Source organism: Ylistrum balloti, unplaced genomic scaffold, assembly GCF_031769215.1.
Source record: "Ylistrum balloti isolate Yb309-2 unplaced genomic scaffold, AGI_CSIRO_Ybal_v1 Utg371850, whole genome shotgun sequence".
Taxonomy (NCBI): domain Eukaryota; kingdom Metazoa; phylum Mollusca; class Bivalvia; order Pectinida; family Pectinidae; genus Ylistrum; species Ylistrum balloti.
This window is the reverse complement of record NW_026782917.1, coordinates 99,579-118,214: the sequence shown is the minus strand read 5'-3', so window position 1 is coordinate 118,214 and position 18,636 is coordinate 99,579. Positions and strand designations below refer to the sequence as shown.

At 39.9% G+C, this 18,636-nt stretch overlaps 1 protein-coding gene across 5 annotated transcripts; it reads left to right on the top strand.

Moving 5' to 3' along the window:
• The first annotated feature begins 4,477 nt into the window (after positions 1–4,477).
• LOC132563762 (probable cytochrome P450 49a1) lies at positions 4,478–18,492 on the top strand. Of its 5 annotated transcripts, XR_009554810.1 has the most exons (11): positions 4,478–4,587; positions 8,168–8,358; positions 9,172–9,397; positions 9,717–9,895; positions 10,160–10,352; positions 12,410–12,578; positions 13,048–13,214; positions 14,175–14,256; positions 14,358–14,561; positions 15,301–16,430; positions 16,483–18,492. XR_009554810.1 is itself a non-coding variant. In XM_060228512.1 (10 exons), the coding sequence occupies exons 1-10, from the start codon at positions 4,514–4,516 to the stop codon at positions 15,418–15,420; spliced, it is 1,557 nt and encodes a 518-aa protein (XP_060084495.1). In that variant the 5' UTR covers positions 4,478–4,513; the 3' UTR covers positions 15,421–18,492. The 5 variants fall into 5 exon arrangements, 4 of the variants coding, with proteins under 4 accessions (XP_060084495.1, XP_060084494.1, XP_060084496.1 ...); XM_060228512.1 differs by having other exon boundaries at positions 10,208–10,352; positions 15,301–18,492; XM_060228511.1 differs by having other exon boundaries at positions 15,301–18,492.
• The last annotated feature ends 144 nt before the right edge of the window (positions 18,493–18,636 follow it).

Sequence of the window (18,636 nt, the reverse complement as noted above, 5' to 3'; positions counted from 1 at the left end):
GCCACACTCTACAACGGGAGGGATCTGTTTGTTATAGAGGTCACCCTTACAACGGGAGAAGTCACACCCTACAACGGGAAGGATCTGTTTGTTATAAATGGGAGGAGAAGTCACACTTACAACGGAGGGAAGTTTGTTCTACAACGTCACACTCTACAATGGGAGGAGAAGTCACACTCTACAACGGGAGGGCCACACTCTACAACGGGAGGGATCTGTTTGTTATAGAGGTCACACTCTACAGCGGGAGAAGAGTCACACTCTACAACGGGAGGGAGAAGTTAAACTCACATGAGGGAAGTCACACTTTGTTATCAGAGGTCACACTTACAACGTTACACTCTACAACGGAGAAGAAGTTACACTCTACAACGGGAGGAGAAGTCACACTCTACAACGAGAGGAGAAGTCACACTCTACAACGGGGGAGGTTGTAGAGGTCATACTCTACAGCGGGAGGAGACGTCACACTCTACAATAGGAGGGATCTGTTTGTTGTATAGGTCACACTCTACAGCGGGAGGAGACGTCACACTCTACAACGGAAAAAGTCACAGTCTACAACGGGAGAAGTCACACTCTACAACGGGAGGGATCTGTTTGTTATAGAGGTCACACTCTACAGCGGGAGGAGAAGTCACACTCTACAACAGGAGGGATCTGTTTGTTGTATAGGTCACACTCTACAGCGGGAGTAGAAGTCACACTCTACAACGGGAGGAGAAGTCACACTCTACAACGGTAGGAGAAGTCACACTCTATAACGGGAGGAGAAGTCACACTCTACAACGGGAGGGATCTACAACGGGAGTTGTAGAGGTCACACTCTACAGCGGGAGAAAGTCACACTCTACAACGGGAGGGATCTGATTGTTGTATAGGTCACCCTTACAACGGGGGAAGTCACACTCTACAACGGGAGAAGTCATACTCTACAACGGGAGGAGAAGTCACACTCTACAACATGAGGGATCTGTTTGTTATGAAGGTCAAACTTTACAACGGGAGGAGAAGTCACACTCTACAACGGGAGGAGAAGTCACACTCTACAACAGGAGGAGAAGTCACACTCTACAACGGGAGGAGAAGTCACACTCTACAACGGGAGGAGAAGTCACACTCTACAACGGGAGGATCTGAAGTCACACTCTACAACGGGAGAAAGTCACACTCTACAACGGGAGGAGAAGTCACACTCTACAACGGGAGAAGTCACACTCTACAACGGGAGGAGAAGTCACACTCTACAACGGGAGAAAGTCACACTCTACAACGGGAGGGGTCTGTTTGTTATAGAAGTCACACTCTACAACAGGATGGATATATTTGTTATAGAGATCACACTCTACAACGGGAGGGATCTGTTGTTGTACAATAAGTCACACTTACAACGGGAGGAAAGTCACACTCTACAACGGGAGAAGAAGTTACACTCTACAACGGGAGAAGTCACACTCTACAACGAGAGGAGAAGTCACACTCTACAACGGGAGGAGAAGTCACATTCTACAACGGTACGAGAAGTCACACTCTACAACAGGAGAAGTCACACACTACAACGGAAGAAGAAGTCACACTCTACAACGGGAGGGGTCATACTCTACAACGGGAGAAGAAGTCACACTCTACAACGGGAGGGGTCTGTTTGTTATAGAAGCCACACTCTACAGCGGGACGACAAGTCACACTCTACAACGGGAGAAGAAGTCACACTCTACAACGGGAGGGGTCTGTTTGTTATAGAGTTCACAATCAACAACAGGAGGAGAAGTCACACTTTACAACGGGAGGGGTCTGTTTGTTATAGAAGCCACACTCTATAACGGGAGAAGTCACACTCTACAACGGGAGATGTCACACTCTACAACGGGAAGAGAAGTCACACTTTACAACGGGAGGGGTCTGTTTGTTATAGAAGCCACACTCTATAACGGGAGAAGTCATACTCTACAACGAGAGGAGAAGTCATACTCTACAACGGGAGGAGAAGTCACAGTCTGCAAAGGGAGAAGCCACACTCTACAACGGGAGGGATCTGTTTGTTATAGAGGTCACCCTTACAACGGGAGAAGTCACACCCTACAACGGGAAGGATCTGTTTGTTATAAATGACAGACCTTACAACGGAAGGAGAAGTCACACTCTACAATGGGAGAAGAAGTCACACTCTACAACGGGAGGGGTCTGTTTGTTATAGAAGCCACACTCTACAGCGGGAGAAGAGGTCACACTCTACAACGGGAGGAGAAGTTAAACTTTACAACATGAGGGATCTGTTTGTTATCAAGGTCAAACTTTACAACGGGAGAAGAAGTTACACTCTACAACGGGAGGAGAAGTCACACTCTACAACGAGAGGAGAAGTCGCACTCTACAACGGGAGGAAAAGTCACACTCTGCAACGGGAGAAGCCACACTGTACAACAGGAGGGATCTGTTTGTTGTATAGGTCACATTCTACACTGGGAGGAGAAGTCACAGTCTAAAACAGGAGGGATCACACACTCTGCAACGGGAGAAGCCACACTGTACAACAGGAGGGATCTGTTTGTTGTATAGGTCACATTCTACACTGGGAGGAGAAGTCACAGTCTAAAACAGGAGGGATGTGTTTGTTGTATAGGTCACACTCTACGGAGGGGGGGGGGGGGGGAGAAGTCACAGTCTACAACTGGAGGGATCTGTTTGTTGTATAGGTCACACTCTACAGCGGGAGGAGAAGTCACACTCTACAACGGAAGGAGATGTCACACTCTACAACGGGAGGAGAAGTCACACTCTACAACGGGAGAAGAAGTCACACTTTACAACGGGAGGGATCTGATTGTTGTATAGGCCACACTCTACAGCGGGAGGAGAAGTCACACTCTACAACGGGAGGGATCTGATTGTTGTATAGGTCACCCTTACAACGGGGGAAGTCACACTCTACAACGGGAGAAGTCATACTCTACAACGGGAGGAGAAGTCACAACCTACAACGGGAGGAGAAGTTACACTTTACAACATGAGGGATCTGTTTGTTATGAAGGTCAAACTTTACAACGGGAGGAGAAGTCACACTCTACAACGGGAGGAGAAGTCACACTCTACAACAGGAGGAGAAGTCACACTCTACAACGGGAGGAGAAGTCACACTCTACAACGGGAGGAGAAGTCACACTCTGCAACGGGAGAAGCCACACTCTACAACGGGAGGGATCTGTTTGTTATAGAGTTCACAATCAACAACAGGAGGAGAAGTCACACTCTACAACGGGAGGGATCTGATTGTTGTATAGGTCACCCTTACAACGGGGGAAGTCACACTCTACATCGGGAGAAGAAGTCACACTCTACAACATGAGTGATCTGTTTGTTATCACGGTCAAACTTTACAACGGGAGGAGAAGTCACACTCTACAACGGGAGGAGAAGTCACACTCTACAACGGGAGGAGAAGTCACACTCTACAACAGGAGAAGTCACACTCTACAACGGGAGAAGTCACACTCTGCAACGGGAGTCACACTCTGCAACGGGAGAAGCCACACTCTACAACGGGAGGGATCTGTTTGTTATAGAGGTCACCCTTACAACAGGAGAAGTCACACTCTACAACAGGAGGGGTCTGTTTGTTATAGAGTTCACAATCAACAACAGGAGGAGAAGTCACACTCTACAACGGGAGGGATCTGATTGTTGTATAGGTCACCCTTACAACGGGGGAAGTCACACTCTACAACGGGAGAAGTCATACTCTACAACGGGAGCAGATGTCACACTCTACATCGGGAGAAGAAGTCACACTCTACAACGGGAGGAGTCACACTCTACAACGGGAGGGGTCTGTTTGTTGTAGAGGTCACACTCTACAGCGGGAGGAGAAGTCACACTCTACAACAGGAGAAGTCATACTCTACAACGGGAGGAGAAGTCACACTCTACAACGGGAGGAGAAGTCACACTCTCACACTCTACAACGGGAGGAGAAGTCACACTCTGCAACGGGAGAAGCCACACTCTACAACGGGAGGGATCTGTTTGTTATAGAGGTCACCCTTACAACAGGAGAAGTCACACTCTACAACAGGAGGGGTCTGTTTGTTATAGAGTTCACAATCAACAACAGGAGGAGAAGTCACACTCTACAACGGGAGGGATCTGTTTGTTGTATAGGTCACACTCTACAGCGGGAGGAGAAGTCACACTCTACAACAGGAGGGATCATTTTGAAAAAATATATAACTGATTAAGAAAGATGTATATTTATTTTGTATGAGAATTCATCTACCCTTTCTCTTATAAATGGATGTCTATTTACTACGGACACCATGTACGTATCTAATCTTACTTTTACCTCTACTTATGTTAATTTAAACAGTTTTGACATTCTATATATAAATACTTGCCTCTCTCTGAGAGTAATGTGCATTATTCTGTTGTGTGTAAAATTGATAAAATGCAGATATCTTAGCATATCTAGTCCATGGATTACACAGTGCCACCGGGTCACATCTGAGAATTGTCACAAATGAAACCGTATTCTGAAGCACACGTGCCTGCAGTACGCGGGCGAGTTTATTCCGTATTTAAGAAGAGGTCAAGGTAAGCGACCCCAACATCTGGCACTGACCCCATTCTGTTTTCACAACAACAGTCTTGTGACGGAGTAGACCGACTTGGCCTCGATCGATAATTGTGTAACAGTAACAACCACGGCTTGACAACAGAGGAATATTATACCTCGAGTACGAAGTTCTGACAGGTTGTGGGTTAATCTCCCGGAAACGTATTGCACAATGAGACACGCAAGGTAAGGACTAAGTACGAAATGTTGAGCCAGCTAGCTTTCCTTGCCAGTTTACCCAAGTGTAGGCCTGAACCACAGGACTCTTACATAAGGAACGGGTATGATGATAAGGTAGTCAGAACGCCGACGTTCGTCGGTGAGACGATATCCGGAAACTGGAGGAGTCACGGAGACGGAACACATGTACTTGTGGGCTCGATTGATGAGACTATAGCGTGTGGGGTTCTTTTTTTGTATAATTTTTAAATGCTTCTGAAATCGAGTCCACAAGTACCAGCGTGCCACTATCAGGATTGGTGACGGTGTGTTAAAACACACTGCTTCTATTGTCCGTCTGTCTATCCTCACCTAATCAGTTTCGAGAAAACTTAACTGTAAATCATAGCAAACGGGATATTTGTCTTTGCAAATAAATAACGTTTACCACCAAACATGATAAAACCGTGGAATACACATTTATTGGACTAACAAAGATAAAAAAATAGAAAATAATAATAATAATAACAATAAAACCAAAAATCTTGACAGGTGCACATGGTCATGTCCTATCTTTGTTGAGTTTGGTGATAAAATCTTCCAACAGAATATTGGCATACCAATGGGACCAGATTAATTAACTGTGCCCTCTGTTGGCTGATTATCCCCTGCGAAACGCGTTTGCGTCCTTCCGTCCAAGTGCTTTTCCGGGCTATAACTTCGAAACCGTTCCACTCAACTTCACGAAACCTTCTGCACATATTAAGTGGGTGCACTTTTTGTGCCTATTGCTATAGACGACATTTCACTTTTTATATTTTTTTCTGTTACCATGGAAACTTAGAAAACACTAAAAGAAGGCTTTTCCGAGCTATAACTTCCAAACCGTTCCACTCAACTTCAGAAAACTTCCTATATATTAAGTCATTGCCCTAGTTGTGCCTTTTGCTATTGTTGTCATTTCACTTATTATAATTTTTTTGTTACCATGGAAACATAATCAGAAAACACCAAAAGAGTGCTTTTCCTAGCTATAACTTCCAAACCGTTCCACTCAACTTCAGAAAACTTTCTATATATATTAAGTCACTGCCTTAGTTGTGCCTTTTGCTATTGTTGACATTTCACTTATTATATTTTTGTTGTTACCATGGAAACATAATCAGATAACACCAAAAGAGGGCTTTTCTGAGCTATAACTTCCAAACTGTTCCACTCAACTTCAGAAAACTTCCTATATATATTAAGTCACTGCCTTAGTTGTGCCTTTTGCTATTGTCGACATTTCACTTATTATATTTTTGTTGTTACCATGGAAACATAATCAGATAACACAAAAAGAGGGCTTTTCCGAGCTATAACTTCCAAACCGTTCCACTCAACTTCACAAAACTTTCTGCACATATTAAGTGGGTGCCCTATTTGTGCCTTTTGCTATTACCGTCATTTCACTTTATATATGTTTTTTCTGTTTCCATGGTAAACATAGTCAGATAAGTTGACATATCAGTTAAATGCCACTTAATTCTTGAAATGTTACATATTTGATTGGTACGATGTGTCTTACAAATTAATGTCGATATACTGCAATGGAATTATTATTAGGTGTGTGTGATCTGCCATATGCTGTTTATAACATCATACTGTGGTTACCAAGGCATTATGATAATTGTATCGCCTGAACATAGCTGTTATGCCTGAAAACATTACTGAAACACATTTGTTGTGTTGATTCTATATTTTCAATTATATCTGTATAGATATATATCTATAATGTTGAAGTTGAGGAGATGTGAGTTTACCATTTTCTACTGCTCTCACTGTAATAGACCTTCACGTGTAAAGTACTGATACATAAGTGTGTGAAGTCTCAAATTATTACAGTGCTATATGTAGCATATTTGGGTTCCATACCAACACCTGTGCGCGGGGGATAATGCCACGCTTTGCGGCATCTTGTTTGTTTTTGTTTTCATATGAATCTGAATTTATGGATGAGCTTATCAAACCAGGTTACAAAGACCTAGCAAAGTTGTTTAATTTCACCTTTAGATGATGTCTTGTCTTTGAATAACAAAAAAATTATTGACCTAAGTGTATTGTATAAACTTACCAGAATTGTTAATCAAGGATACAACAGTTTCTTCTATATCAGCAACCTATCTTGAACTTCTACAACAAAGCCAACATGGACATCTTTCAATGACCATGTATGATAAGTGTGATCATTTCATACTTCTATTGTGAATTTTTCATTTTTGATTGCAACAACACTGCATTCTAGGCAAGCAGAAACAAGTTAATGTTCTCTTCTACCTAACAGAGAGGTGTGTGTGTGTGATCTACCGCCTAACACAGAGGTGTGTGTGTGATCTACCACCTAACACAGATGTGTGTGATCTACCACCTAACACAGAGGTGTGTGTGTGATCTACCACCTAACACAGAGGTGTGTGTGTGATCTACCACCTAACACAGAGGTGTGTGATCTACCACCTAACACAGAGGTGTGTGATCTACCACCTAACACAGAGGTGTGTGTGTGATCTACCACCTAACACAGATGTGTGTGATCTACCACCTAACACAGAGGTGTGTGATCTACCACCTAACACAGAGGTGTGTGTGTGATCTACCACCCAACACAGAGATGTGTGTAATCTACCACCTAACACAGAGGTGTGTGTGTGATCTACCACCTAACACAGAGATGTGTGTGATCTACCACCTAACACAGAGGTGTGTGTGATCTACCACCTAACACAGAGGTGTGTGATCTACCACCTAACACAGAGATGTGTGTGATCTACCACCTAACACAGAGGTGTGTGTGTGATCTACCACCTAACACAGAGGTGTGTGTGTGATCTACCACCTAACACAGAGGTGTGTGTGTGATCTACCACCTAACACAGAGGTGTGTGTGTGATCTACCACCTAACACAGAGATGTGTGTGATCTACCACCTACACAGAGATGTGTGTGATCTACCACATATCACAGAGGTGTGTGTGATCTACCACCTAACACAGAGGTGTGTGTGTGATCTACCACCTAACACAGAGATGTGTGTGATCTACCACCTAACACAGAGGTGTGTGTGTGATCTACCACCTAACACAGAGGTGTGTGATCTACCACCTAACACAGAGGTGTGTGTGATCTACCACCTAACAGAGATGTGTGTGATCTACCACCTAACACAGAAGTGTGTGTGATCTACCACCTAACAAAGAAGTGTGTGTGTGATCTACCACCTAACATAGAGGTGTGTGTGTGATATCTACCACCTTACACAGAAGTTTGAGTGATCTACCACCTAACACAGAGATGTGAGATATGCTAGGGATCAGAAAATAATATGGTACCATATGATTAATGTTGTCTCTTGTTTTCCAGGACTGTTCGTTTGCTGTTTGACATGAAGGCAGTCACTGCACCTTGTTGTAGAGGTACTGTGACAGCGACATCAACCCAGTCGGCTGAGGTCACAAAGTCAACAGGCGGCAACAACTTATTGGATATCCCTGGCCCTGGCGGCATTTACACTCTCCCGTACATTGGGATGCGGCTGATGTTCAAACCATTCAGTAATACAATATTGGCTATATTTAACAGAATTCGGTTTTATGTACGTATTGTTTGTCAACAATGCTGTCACAAATTTCAGCAAGCTCTACCATAATATCACATTTAGTTGTCATTGTTGATGCTGAAGGTCAAAAGTCACAGGTCACTTTTATCCACTTTTGATACATTAATATGAAAAGTTGCTGTTTGTGATAAAGAAAATCAAAAGATTTAGTAAAAAATAAAATCATGTGATGAACCAATCAGATTTAGTTTTAGACACTATATATTGTATGTCACTAGGTAAATATGATAAGTAATACTGTATTGTATGTCACCAGGTAAATATGATAAGTAATACTGTATTGTATGTCACTAGGTAAATATGACAAGTAATACTGTATTGTATGTCACCAGGTGAATATGATAAGTAATACTGTATTGTATGTCACCAGGTAAATATGATAAGTAATACTGTATTGTATGTCACCAGGTAAATATGATAAGTAATACTGTATTGTATGTCACCAGGTAAATATGACAAGTAATACTGTATTGTATGTCACCAGGTGAATATGATAAGTAATACTGTATTGTATGTCACCAGGTAAATATGATAAGTAATACTGTATTGTATGTCACCAGGTAAATATGATAAGTAATACTGTATTGTATGTCACCAGGTAAATATGATAATAATGCTGTATTGTATGTCACCAGGTAAATATGATAATAATGCTGTATTGTATGTCACCAGGTAAATATGATAAGTAATGCTGTATTGTATGTCACCAGGTAAATATGATAAGTAATGGTGTATTGTATGTTATTAGGTAAATACGACCTTCGCCTGCTCAATGAAAAAATGGTTGCTTTGAGGGATGAGTATGGTCCGATTGTGCGTATAAGGCTGCGAAACATGTGGAGTTTGTACCTCTTTGATCCTGACGACATTGAGAAAGTGTTTCGGGCAGACCAGAAATACCCCGAGCGTGCAATGCTCCCTCTCCTCACAGTATATGAAAAGCGCCAAAACATACCATCGAGTCTGTCAAATACGTAAGTTGTCAAACCAAATTCCTGTCTTCTATATCATTTTCTTCAATAGATGCTGATGTCTTCATTGTTCAGGATGATAATTAATTATTGCTCTGATCATCCTGAATCAGTTTAGTTGTATCAGCATCACTCGTCAGTTTGATCTCTGAATTGTTTTTTGTTCATTTCGGTCCTTTGTTTCAATAGGCACCTATCATCACTTATGAGTCCTGGATAGGCAAAATAGTTCTATGTTCCAGTTTAATTCATAATTTAGTGTTAGTTCATATAGAAAATATACTCCTCCAAGTGTTTGATGTCTCTGATAATTGTTTTACAGAAATGGTGAAGAGTGGTATTCCATGAGGAGCCCAACTCAAAAAATCATGCTTCGTCCCAAAGCAGTGACAAAATATGCACCCAAGCTGAGCAAAATAGCGGACGATTTTGTGGAGAAATTGGACGGTAAAGATCGCCTAGAAAACCTGCCTTTCAAACTGATGGAATATTCTGCTGAAGGTTTGTAGATGCTTGGATTTTTGGTGAATGTGATTATATTGAATGTTCTAGGATCATTTTTGTTTATCTGTTGGTTGATTGGCTATGTGTATATTACATACAGATGAAACTACTCATCATATTTTGCTTCAACTACGGCTTTCAAGGCCAGTATTGATATTTGTAGGTCTCTATCAACTGCCTAAAATGTCATATATTAAGTGCTGACAAACCAGTTTGCCTTAATAGCCCCTATGTGTATAGATATTGTGCTCTGTGTTATAGGTGTGGGAATGCTGTGCTTTAACACTCGTTTGGGTTGTATCACTCCAGACAACACTGTTACACCTCTAATGGCCTACACCAAGGATTATCTGGATCGCCTTGGGAACCATTTTTACAAAACTATTCCATCTTACATGTTTTTTCGGACCAAGTACTATAAGGATTTTGAGAAGTCTGCCAATTTTTTGTACAGGTACAGCTACTAATCCATTTAGTTTTGGATCTAGCTCGCTATCATCATATGACATATTGATTGAATTAGTCAGTCTGTCAATCCATAAATATTTGGTTTGTGATTGTGCAGGTGTAATTATGCGTGCCTTCTTCAAAGTATAAGTCATTAGGCATTAAGCAGGAGTAGTGTTTTAAAGGAAAAGATGACGATGGAAGGCACAACAGCATAACAGCATTAGGGTCATCTCTTTTCTGGTCATATGACCTAAAAATGGGTAGCAGGATATAGACTCATACTTTGAATAATTCCCACATAGAGTGATCTTTCAGATCAAATTTGGTTGAAATCCATCCACGCATTAAGGAAGAGTTATGTTTGGAAGCAAAATATTGACTAACGTTCCAATTTTGGGTCTGGCCCCTACATCCCTAGGGGTTGAATCAACTTTCTGAAATTAAAAAATGATTCTCCACTCCTAATGATGTTTCAGACCAAACTTTGTTGAAATCAGCACAGGCATTAAGCAAATTTGGTCTGAAAGATCATTGTGTGTGGGGATTCATTTCATAAATTAAGAAAGTTGATTTGATCCCTAGGGACTTGGGAAGGAGGCCTTAAAGCTGGAGTTTTAAATACTACGCTTTAATGCTTGGGCAGGAGGGGCAGGGCCCCTTAGTGGAAATAGAGCTAATTCTTTAAAATCTTCCTCACTCCACCTGTGGGAATGATGAATTTTGTCAAAGTATGGTCTGAGGCACCCTTAGGTAAATCGAAATCAGTTTTGTATAAATGGTGAGACCAGGACCCATTTGAGGGAAATTCTTTAAAATACTTTTAAGAACAGAGGGGTGGGACCCAATGAAGAAATGAATATAGAGTGTGTGTGTGCTTAGAAATTAAAAATTCCTTTTCTTTTGTTTTAGTGAAAGAAAGCCTGGTTATTGATACAGGTCCTATTGGCATCATAATTTTGAAAATTGGTTTCTTTCAAATTTTTAGATCACCAAAGTCATTTTTAGCATAACCTTGGTTATTTACCTCTGGAAATAACTTTGTAAGAATTATCAATATAGGATGACAGTTTTGATGGTATGCATGTATTGACACTGCCTTACTATATTCAGTGTCACAACTACCATTTAAACTTTATATTCAATATTGCTTATCTCAGGTGACCGTCAAGGCCGCTAAGCCTCTTGTTATACATGGTTACAGATTCAGGTTGAAGATTTTGAAATGTCAGTTTTCGACGTCTTTAATACTTAAAATACATTAAGGCAAACATTGTCAATGGAAAGTAAACCCTCAAACAAACAATTTGTGTGTGGTTCTGAATGTTGTATTTTGTCTCTTCATGGCTATCTTTTTCTTGTTACTATAAACAGCATTGCCAATGGATGGATTTTGTGAAAACTTTTTAATTATAACTTGCCTGGTCTGATCACAATTCATATTCTTACCCTTCTTAAACATCTGGACTTCATACATTTTTTAATGCACTCTGTGTAAATATTTGTTGAAATTTGTTTAATTTTGTTTAAATGTCAGTATTTTCTTCTTTTTTTTTTCACATCATGAATTCAAATATCAGAGTGCAGAGGACAATTTCATCCTACAATTCTTTTCCATCTCAAATGCCAAAATATCACTAGTCAGGAATGTGATTGAATCACCTGTGACCAAATATTTTCTCGAAAGTGTCTTTTGATGAAAGCCACAGGAGCTTGGCATGAATTTCTATCCCATAGTCCATATGTATTATAGTCACTAAGATATATATATGGGCTGAGAATTTGTGCCAAGTCCCTGTGGAGAAAGTGACTGAAGTTGATTTTGATGTAATAAAAGTTCTTACAGTAGAACCAACACAAGATATGATTGTGGCGTTTTGATGACTACAGTCACCTTCATCAGACTTGTAGATGTTGACGGTTTATCCTCCTTGGAGGCGAAGAAATAGGGGCCATTAGATGTATAACAGGAAAAAAATCCTTCTGTTCTGGTGAAAGGTTTTTAACTGTTTGGTATGGAACATATGTAACAAGATGTTAAATATAATCATTTTTAAATACCAGCACTGCAGATGAACATATTAACAAGACACTGAAGCTAGTTCAACAAGCATCAGAAGATGGTGTAGAATATGAAAGCAACCTCCTTTTCGACCTTCTTTCCACTCCTGGACTGACTACAGGACAAGTTCGTCGCACAATTACAGATGTGTTCATTGGTGGAATAGATTCTGTAAGTAAAACAAATTTACCAAGACAAAAGTTACTAAAAAATTTTGAATTACAAGGTTGCCACCTTGCAGAAGTCTATGGGAGGAGGCAAAAGCAGAAGTCTATGGGAGGAGGCAAAAGCAGAAGTCTATGGGAGGAGGCAAAAAGAGGTCACAGTAACCAAAATCTCAAAAACGTCTTAAGACTGAGAGATTGTAGAATGAAACTTTTTATACAATGTAGGTGGAAGGTTCCTAAAGTGCTTTACCAAAATTAATGACTTCAAGTTCCATGTCACCTGTTGGGAGTGAGGTAAAAGTCACGATAGTTTAAATATAAAATACATTTTTTGAGCTTAATAAGTTAAACTGGATATAATTCAGACCGTATAGCATGGTTAGAACTTATAGCTCACCTGGCTCAAATGGCCAAGTGTGCTCACTATTTCTCTGTCAATAATTTTGCTGTATGTTTGTGTTTGTTTCCTTTAGACGGCCAACTCTATGACATTCCTACTATTCTATCTCGCCAAACACCAAGATAAACAGGAACGTCTTTTCAAAGATCTTTGTGAACATGTGTTAAAGCGGGGAGAAATCCAAGAAGACACCATCAACAAGATCCCTTACCTGAAAGCATGCCTCAAGGAATCTTTTCGGTAAGGTCTGCTTGACATCACACTCTACTGCTTTCTATCACGTAGTGGAGGAGATACTATAAATAGATACAGTGGTGTGTTCTTCTCCTAATCCATGTGCATTCTTAAGTCCACTGGTCAAAGGTGAAGTTCTGAGAGTTTTTGTTATGATGTTGAAGAGCTAAATTAGTAGAAATCAAATCAAAAGTCAACTGACCAAACATGGTGATGGGTCATAGGTCAAAGTGACATTTTTTAGGTCACCTGATCTAAGGGCTAAATTGAGCCATACAAAAATGAACATAAAATTCTGTTTGTGGACAAGACAATTTTAAACTGGAAATTATTTGAAATTGATTCTTGAAAATGTGAACACATTTTAAATGTAAAGAGGTGGATAAAATTTGGGATCATTTCAATAAATGATTGAATTTGATTTAATTGAATTGTATTTGTTCTTCTCCATTAAACCATGTATATACACAAGCAAGGATTTGCTGTCAAAGGCCATATCAGGGGGAATTCAATAACAATATTTCCTATAAAAATCAAGGAGAAAGTAATAGAAATAAAAAGTAGACAACAAATAAAGAATGGATTGACTTTAAGTATTTTATTTATCTGTGAAAAGTTGATAATATTTCTTAAAGTTGATTAAACCAAATTTAAAATATCCCTTTTATGTGTTAAGATTTGGTGGAGAGCAAAAATCACTTGACCATCTAGGCCTGGGACAAGTGACCATCAAAGCCTGGTCAAGTGACAATCAAGGCCTTGTCAAGTGACCATCAAGGCCTTGTCAAGTGACCATCTAGGCCTGGTCAAGTGACCATCAAAGCCTGGTCAAGTGACCATCTAGGCATCAAAGCCTGCTCAAGTGACCATCAAACAGGTACATGTGTAAATGGCAGTAAAGGAATGTAGAATGGTATTCCCCATTATCAATGTGTTGTATGATAATGTTATCAACATGTGTTGTAGAATGGTGTTCCCCATCACAGGAGGTACTGTAAGGATTCTGGACAAGGACATTACATTACAGGGATATAATGTCCCCAAGGGGGTAAATATATTCCAATTTTGAACATTTTATATTTGAAAGGACAATTTCCATGATGAATGCAGTTAACAACAAATATCATGAAAATCCTTATGTTCTTACAGACACCAATGCAACTGTGCAGTGGGCCAATAGGGAGAGATGAAAAGTACTTTCCTGAGCAGGACCAGTTCATCCCCGAGCGCTGGATTCGTGGGGATACCAAGACCGATGTGAACCCCTTTGCTCACCTTCCATTTGGATTTGGACCACGCAAATGCATTGGCCAGAGATTCGCTGAGCAGGAAATCTATATTTGTACTGCTAAGGTGGGTTCAACATTTTTATATGCTTTTAGCTTAACTAACCCAAAGGGCCATGTAAGCTTATTGCATACAATGGTGTCCTTTGTCAACTTTTTTCCAGAAAATTGAAACATGTCTTAAACGACTTACAGAATATTGCTCAAATGTAGTCTGAAGCATTCTTAGGTGAAGGGGAATTAATTTTGCATAAATGGTGAGTTTTTGCCCCTAGGGGCCTGAGGACCCAAAAGGGGAAACAGAGCAAATTATTTAAAATCCTACTCCTCCTGTAGGGATGATTGGAGTTTTACCAAATTTGGTCTGAAGCACTCCAGGGTAAAGTAAAATTGATCTTGTATAGCTAAAATATTGGTCTTAGCTCCCTGAGGCAGGAGTTGCATAGCCAAATGAGGGGAACTGAGCAAATTATTTAAAATCCTTCTACTTCTTTGGGAATAACATGTCCCAATTTGGTGAAGGAGACTTCTGTGTAAATGGATTTGCAGGCCCCTTGGGGGGTAAAAAGACTTCCTGTTCCTTGAAATGAAACAATTTCAGTCTAACAAAATCAGGTGAGCAATAGGCTCTCTGGGCCTCTTGTTTGTAATAGGATTTTTGTTATTTAATTTTTGTTTGATTTGAATGAAGATTAAGCAATGTATAAATGCTAGCTGACTTTTTGTGTAAAAGTTTACTGTATAACATTTTCAATCAATTATATTATTGATCAAATCACATATTTAACTTCCATTCCAATCTTTAGCTCCTGCGGAACTACCGTGTGGTGCTGCCCCCTGGTGTCACAGAAATTCCCTACTTCTATAGCATATTTGCTACTCCACGTGAGCCTACTAGCTTCATCCTTGAGAAACGCCAGGACTGATTTCACTGTGTACAGAATGAGGCCTTTGTCCCAATCTTTCCCAACACAACACCAGGAAATGGACAACAGGATCAAAGGCCAATAATCCAGAGTTTGTTGGTTTCAGGCTCTGGTTGCTCAAAGATTAGTTAGAGTTATGCAGTGGTTAGTGAAAAAATTAAGTTGTTGCCACAGAGAATACAAGAGCATTCAAGGCAAAATTAACATTCCAATATATCAACCTGACTTCAACAAATCTACAGCTGCAAAATGATAAAAAAAAATTCTCAATTTTGTTAAATTTATTTGGAAAATTTTCATTAAGTGCTGGTTATCTCCGTCTTTGAACAGTGGGGTCCTGGTATATGGTCTTTGTCTCAGTGTTTTGGAGGACTCTCAAGACTAAGATAAAGACAGTTTATAAAAGTAGTAAACTGTTTAAAACCTGTATACGGACCTAAAGATCCAAATCGGTCAAAATTATTGTTGACTGGGATGTATACTAACCAGAAAATTCAATAAATTTGATAATTTTTAATCTTGAATGATTTCAAAAGAATGTTAAGCACATATGTATTCTGACCACCAACAGTGTCTACCAACAGCAGATAGCACCACTCAAATCACTGGTCACAAGGTCTCAGTTGTGTATGTGACACATGTGTATATACTGTTGGAGGTGTTGGATGTTGATTACACTGAACATTCAGTGACATTGTGACTTGATAATGTATATAATTAGCTCCTGGAGATTTCATCATAAATCATTTTGTAGTTATGATATACCAATATATAGACTAAGCATAGAGGAATTTTCTATAGGCAAGAAATTGCATCATCCAAGTGTGTAGAATAGCAGTGCTTGTGTAAATATTCTGTTCTGTTATAATGACATATTATAATTAATCTTTGATTATAACACTGCATTTATTAATCATAAAGACGGGTATGTAAACAGAGCATCCTCAATATTCCAGGGGTTACCCTCACTATCCCTCTCGGCATCCCTGGAACCATCCTCAACACTCAAGGTTTTACCCTCACTATCACTCTGTACCCCTGGAACCATCCTCTATACTCCAGGTTTTACCCTCACTATCCCTCTCTGTACCCCTGGAACCATCCTCGATACTCCAGGTTTTACCCTCACAATCCCTCTCTGTACCCCTGGAACCATCCTCGACACTCCAGGTTTTACCCTCACTATCACTCTCTGTACCCCTGGAACCATCCTCGATACTCCAGGTTTTACCCTCACTATCACTCTCTGTACCCCTGGAACCATCCTCGATACTCCAGGTTTTACCCTCACTATCCCTCTCTGTACCCCTGGAACCATCCTCAACACTCAAGGTTTTACCCTCACTATCTCTCTCGCCATCCCTGGAACCATCCTCGATACTCCAGGTTTTACTCTCTCTATCCCTCTGTGTACCCATGGAACCATCCTCGATACTCCACGGGTTACACTCTCTATAGCTCTCTGTACCCCTGGAACCATCCTCGATACTCCAGGTTTTTACGCTCTCTGTACCCCTTAAACCATTCATGGAAAATTGAAGGCACAAGTGAATTAATTTGATTGGTTTAGATCTGGTTGCAGCAGTGAAAAACTGACCAATCACAGACTGAAACAGTAATGTGAAGGCCACAAAAGAGCGACGCACAAGTTTGAAGACAATACAAAATAGTGTTATGTGACCATGTGATTTGTTTGATGTAGGATCAAACTATTTTCCTTGTCTTATCCAAAAGATGCAGCACGTGGAACCTTCAATTTAGTGATGAAATGGTCCAGGGGTGCGGAGAGCGATAAACCCTGGAATATTGAGGATGTTAGGCAGAGCTATGTACGTAGTCATATTGACATAGTCCTGATTAAAACTTACACAGGATACTCACTTATTATAGAGATTTTTAGTGTTGATTTTAATTCTATGAGATTAGTTAACATGTTTTTTTAATCAGATTTGTGAGTTAATTGATGTTTTCCTGACCCTCTAGATTTGTATATTTTACACCATTTTTATGTATGAAAGAGATTTTTTATCAAATAGGAGTTCTCATAACATGTGTTCTCTATGAAATATGATCACTGATTTGGCTGTGGTACAGGGTCTGTGTTTTACACAAAATAAGATCTGTAATTTAAGCTGTGGTAAAAGGTCTGTGTTTTACACAAAATAAGATCTGTAATTTAAGCTGTGGTAAAAGGTCTGTGTTTTACACAAAATAAGATCTGTAATTTAAGCTGTGGTGAAAGGTCTGTGTTTTACACAAAATAAGATCTGTAATTTAAGCATGTAATTTAAGTTGTGGAACAGAGTGTGTATGCTTGAGAGAATGAAATCTATCCAACTTCCAGAATCATATATATATACAATTGTTGGGCTTTGTGTATGAACCTGAATCATACATACCGTTGTTGGGCTTTGTGTATGATCCTGAATCATACATACCGTTGTTGGGCTTTGTGTATGATCCTGAATCATACATACCGTTGTTGGGCTTTGTGTATGATCCTGAATCATACATACCGTTGTTGGGCTTTGTGTATGATCCTGAATCATACATACCGTTGTTGGGCTTTGTGTATGATCCTGAATCATACATACCGTTGTTGGGCTTTGTGTATGATCCTGAATCACACATACCGTTGTTGGGCTTTGTGTATGATCCTGAATCACACATACCGTTGTTGGGCTTTGTGTATGATCCTGAATCACACATACCGTTGTTGGGCTTTGTGTATGATCCTGAATCACACATACCGTTGTTGGGCTTTGTGTATGATCCTGAATCACACATACCGTTGTTGGGCTTTGTGTATGATCCTGAATCACACATACCGTTGTTGGGCTTTGTGTATGATCCTGAATCACACATACCGTTGTTGGGCTTTGTGTATGATTAATGTATGACTACAATGCATGAAATTGAACACATTATAACTGCCACAGTGAAGAATAGAAAGTGTGATGTTAGATTTTATCCAAAAATGTTTCCAATATAAGTGCATTGTATATGTATAATTTGTTGAATCTACAATGTTTCAATTTTGAATAATATTAATAAATAACATGCATGTGATTATTTTCGTCTTTGTGTTTTATTTACCAAGGTATGTGAAGAATGATACAGCTGAGTGGTATATTACTACTAGTATTTACCAGGGCTACATATATCACAAGTGCTTTAATATATCAACATTTGACCATTTCTCCCTGGTCTTACATA

Excerpts from the sequence above, each read along its gene's own strand:
- LOC132563762 (XM_060228511.1), top strand. The coding sequence starts at position 4,514 with ATGAAACCGTATTCTGAAGCACACGTGCCTGCAGTACGCGGGCGAGTT. Across the intron at positions 9,398-9,716 it reads CCATCGAGTCTGTCAAATAC|AAATGGTGAAGAGTGGTATT; the intron begins GTAAGTTGTCAA and ends ATTGTTTTACAG. Across the intron at positions 14,257-14,357 it reads GATATAATGTCCCCAAGGGG|ACACCAATGCAACTGTGCAG; the intron begins GTAAATATATTC and ends ATGTTCTTACAG.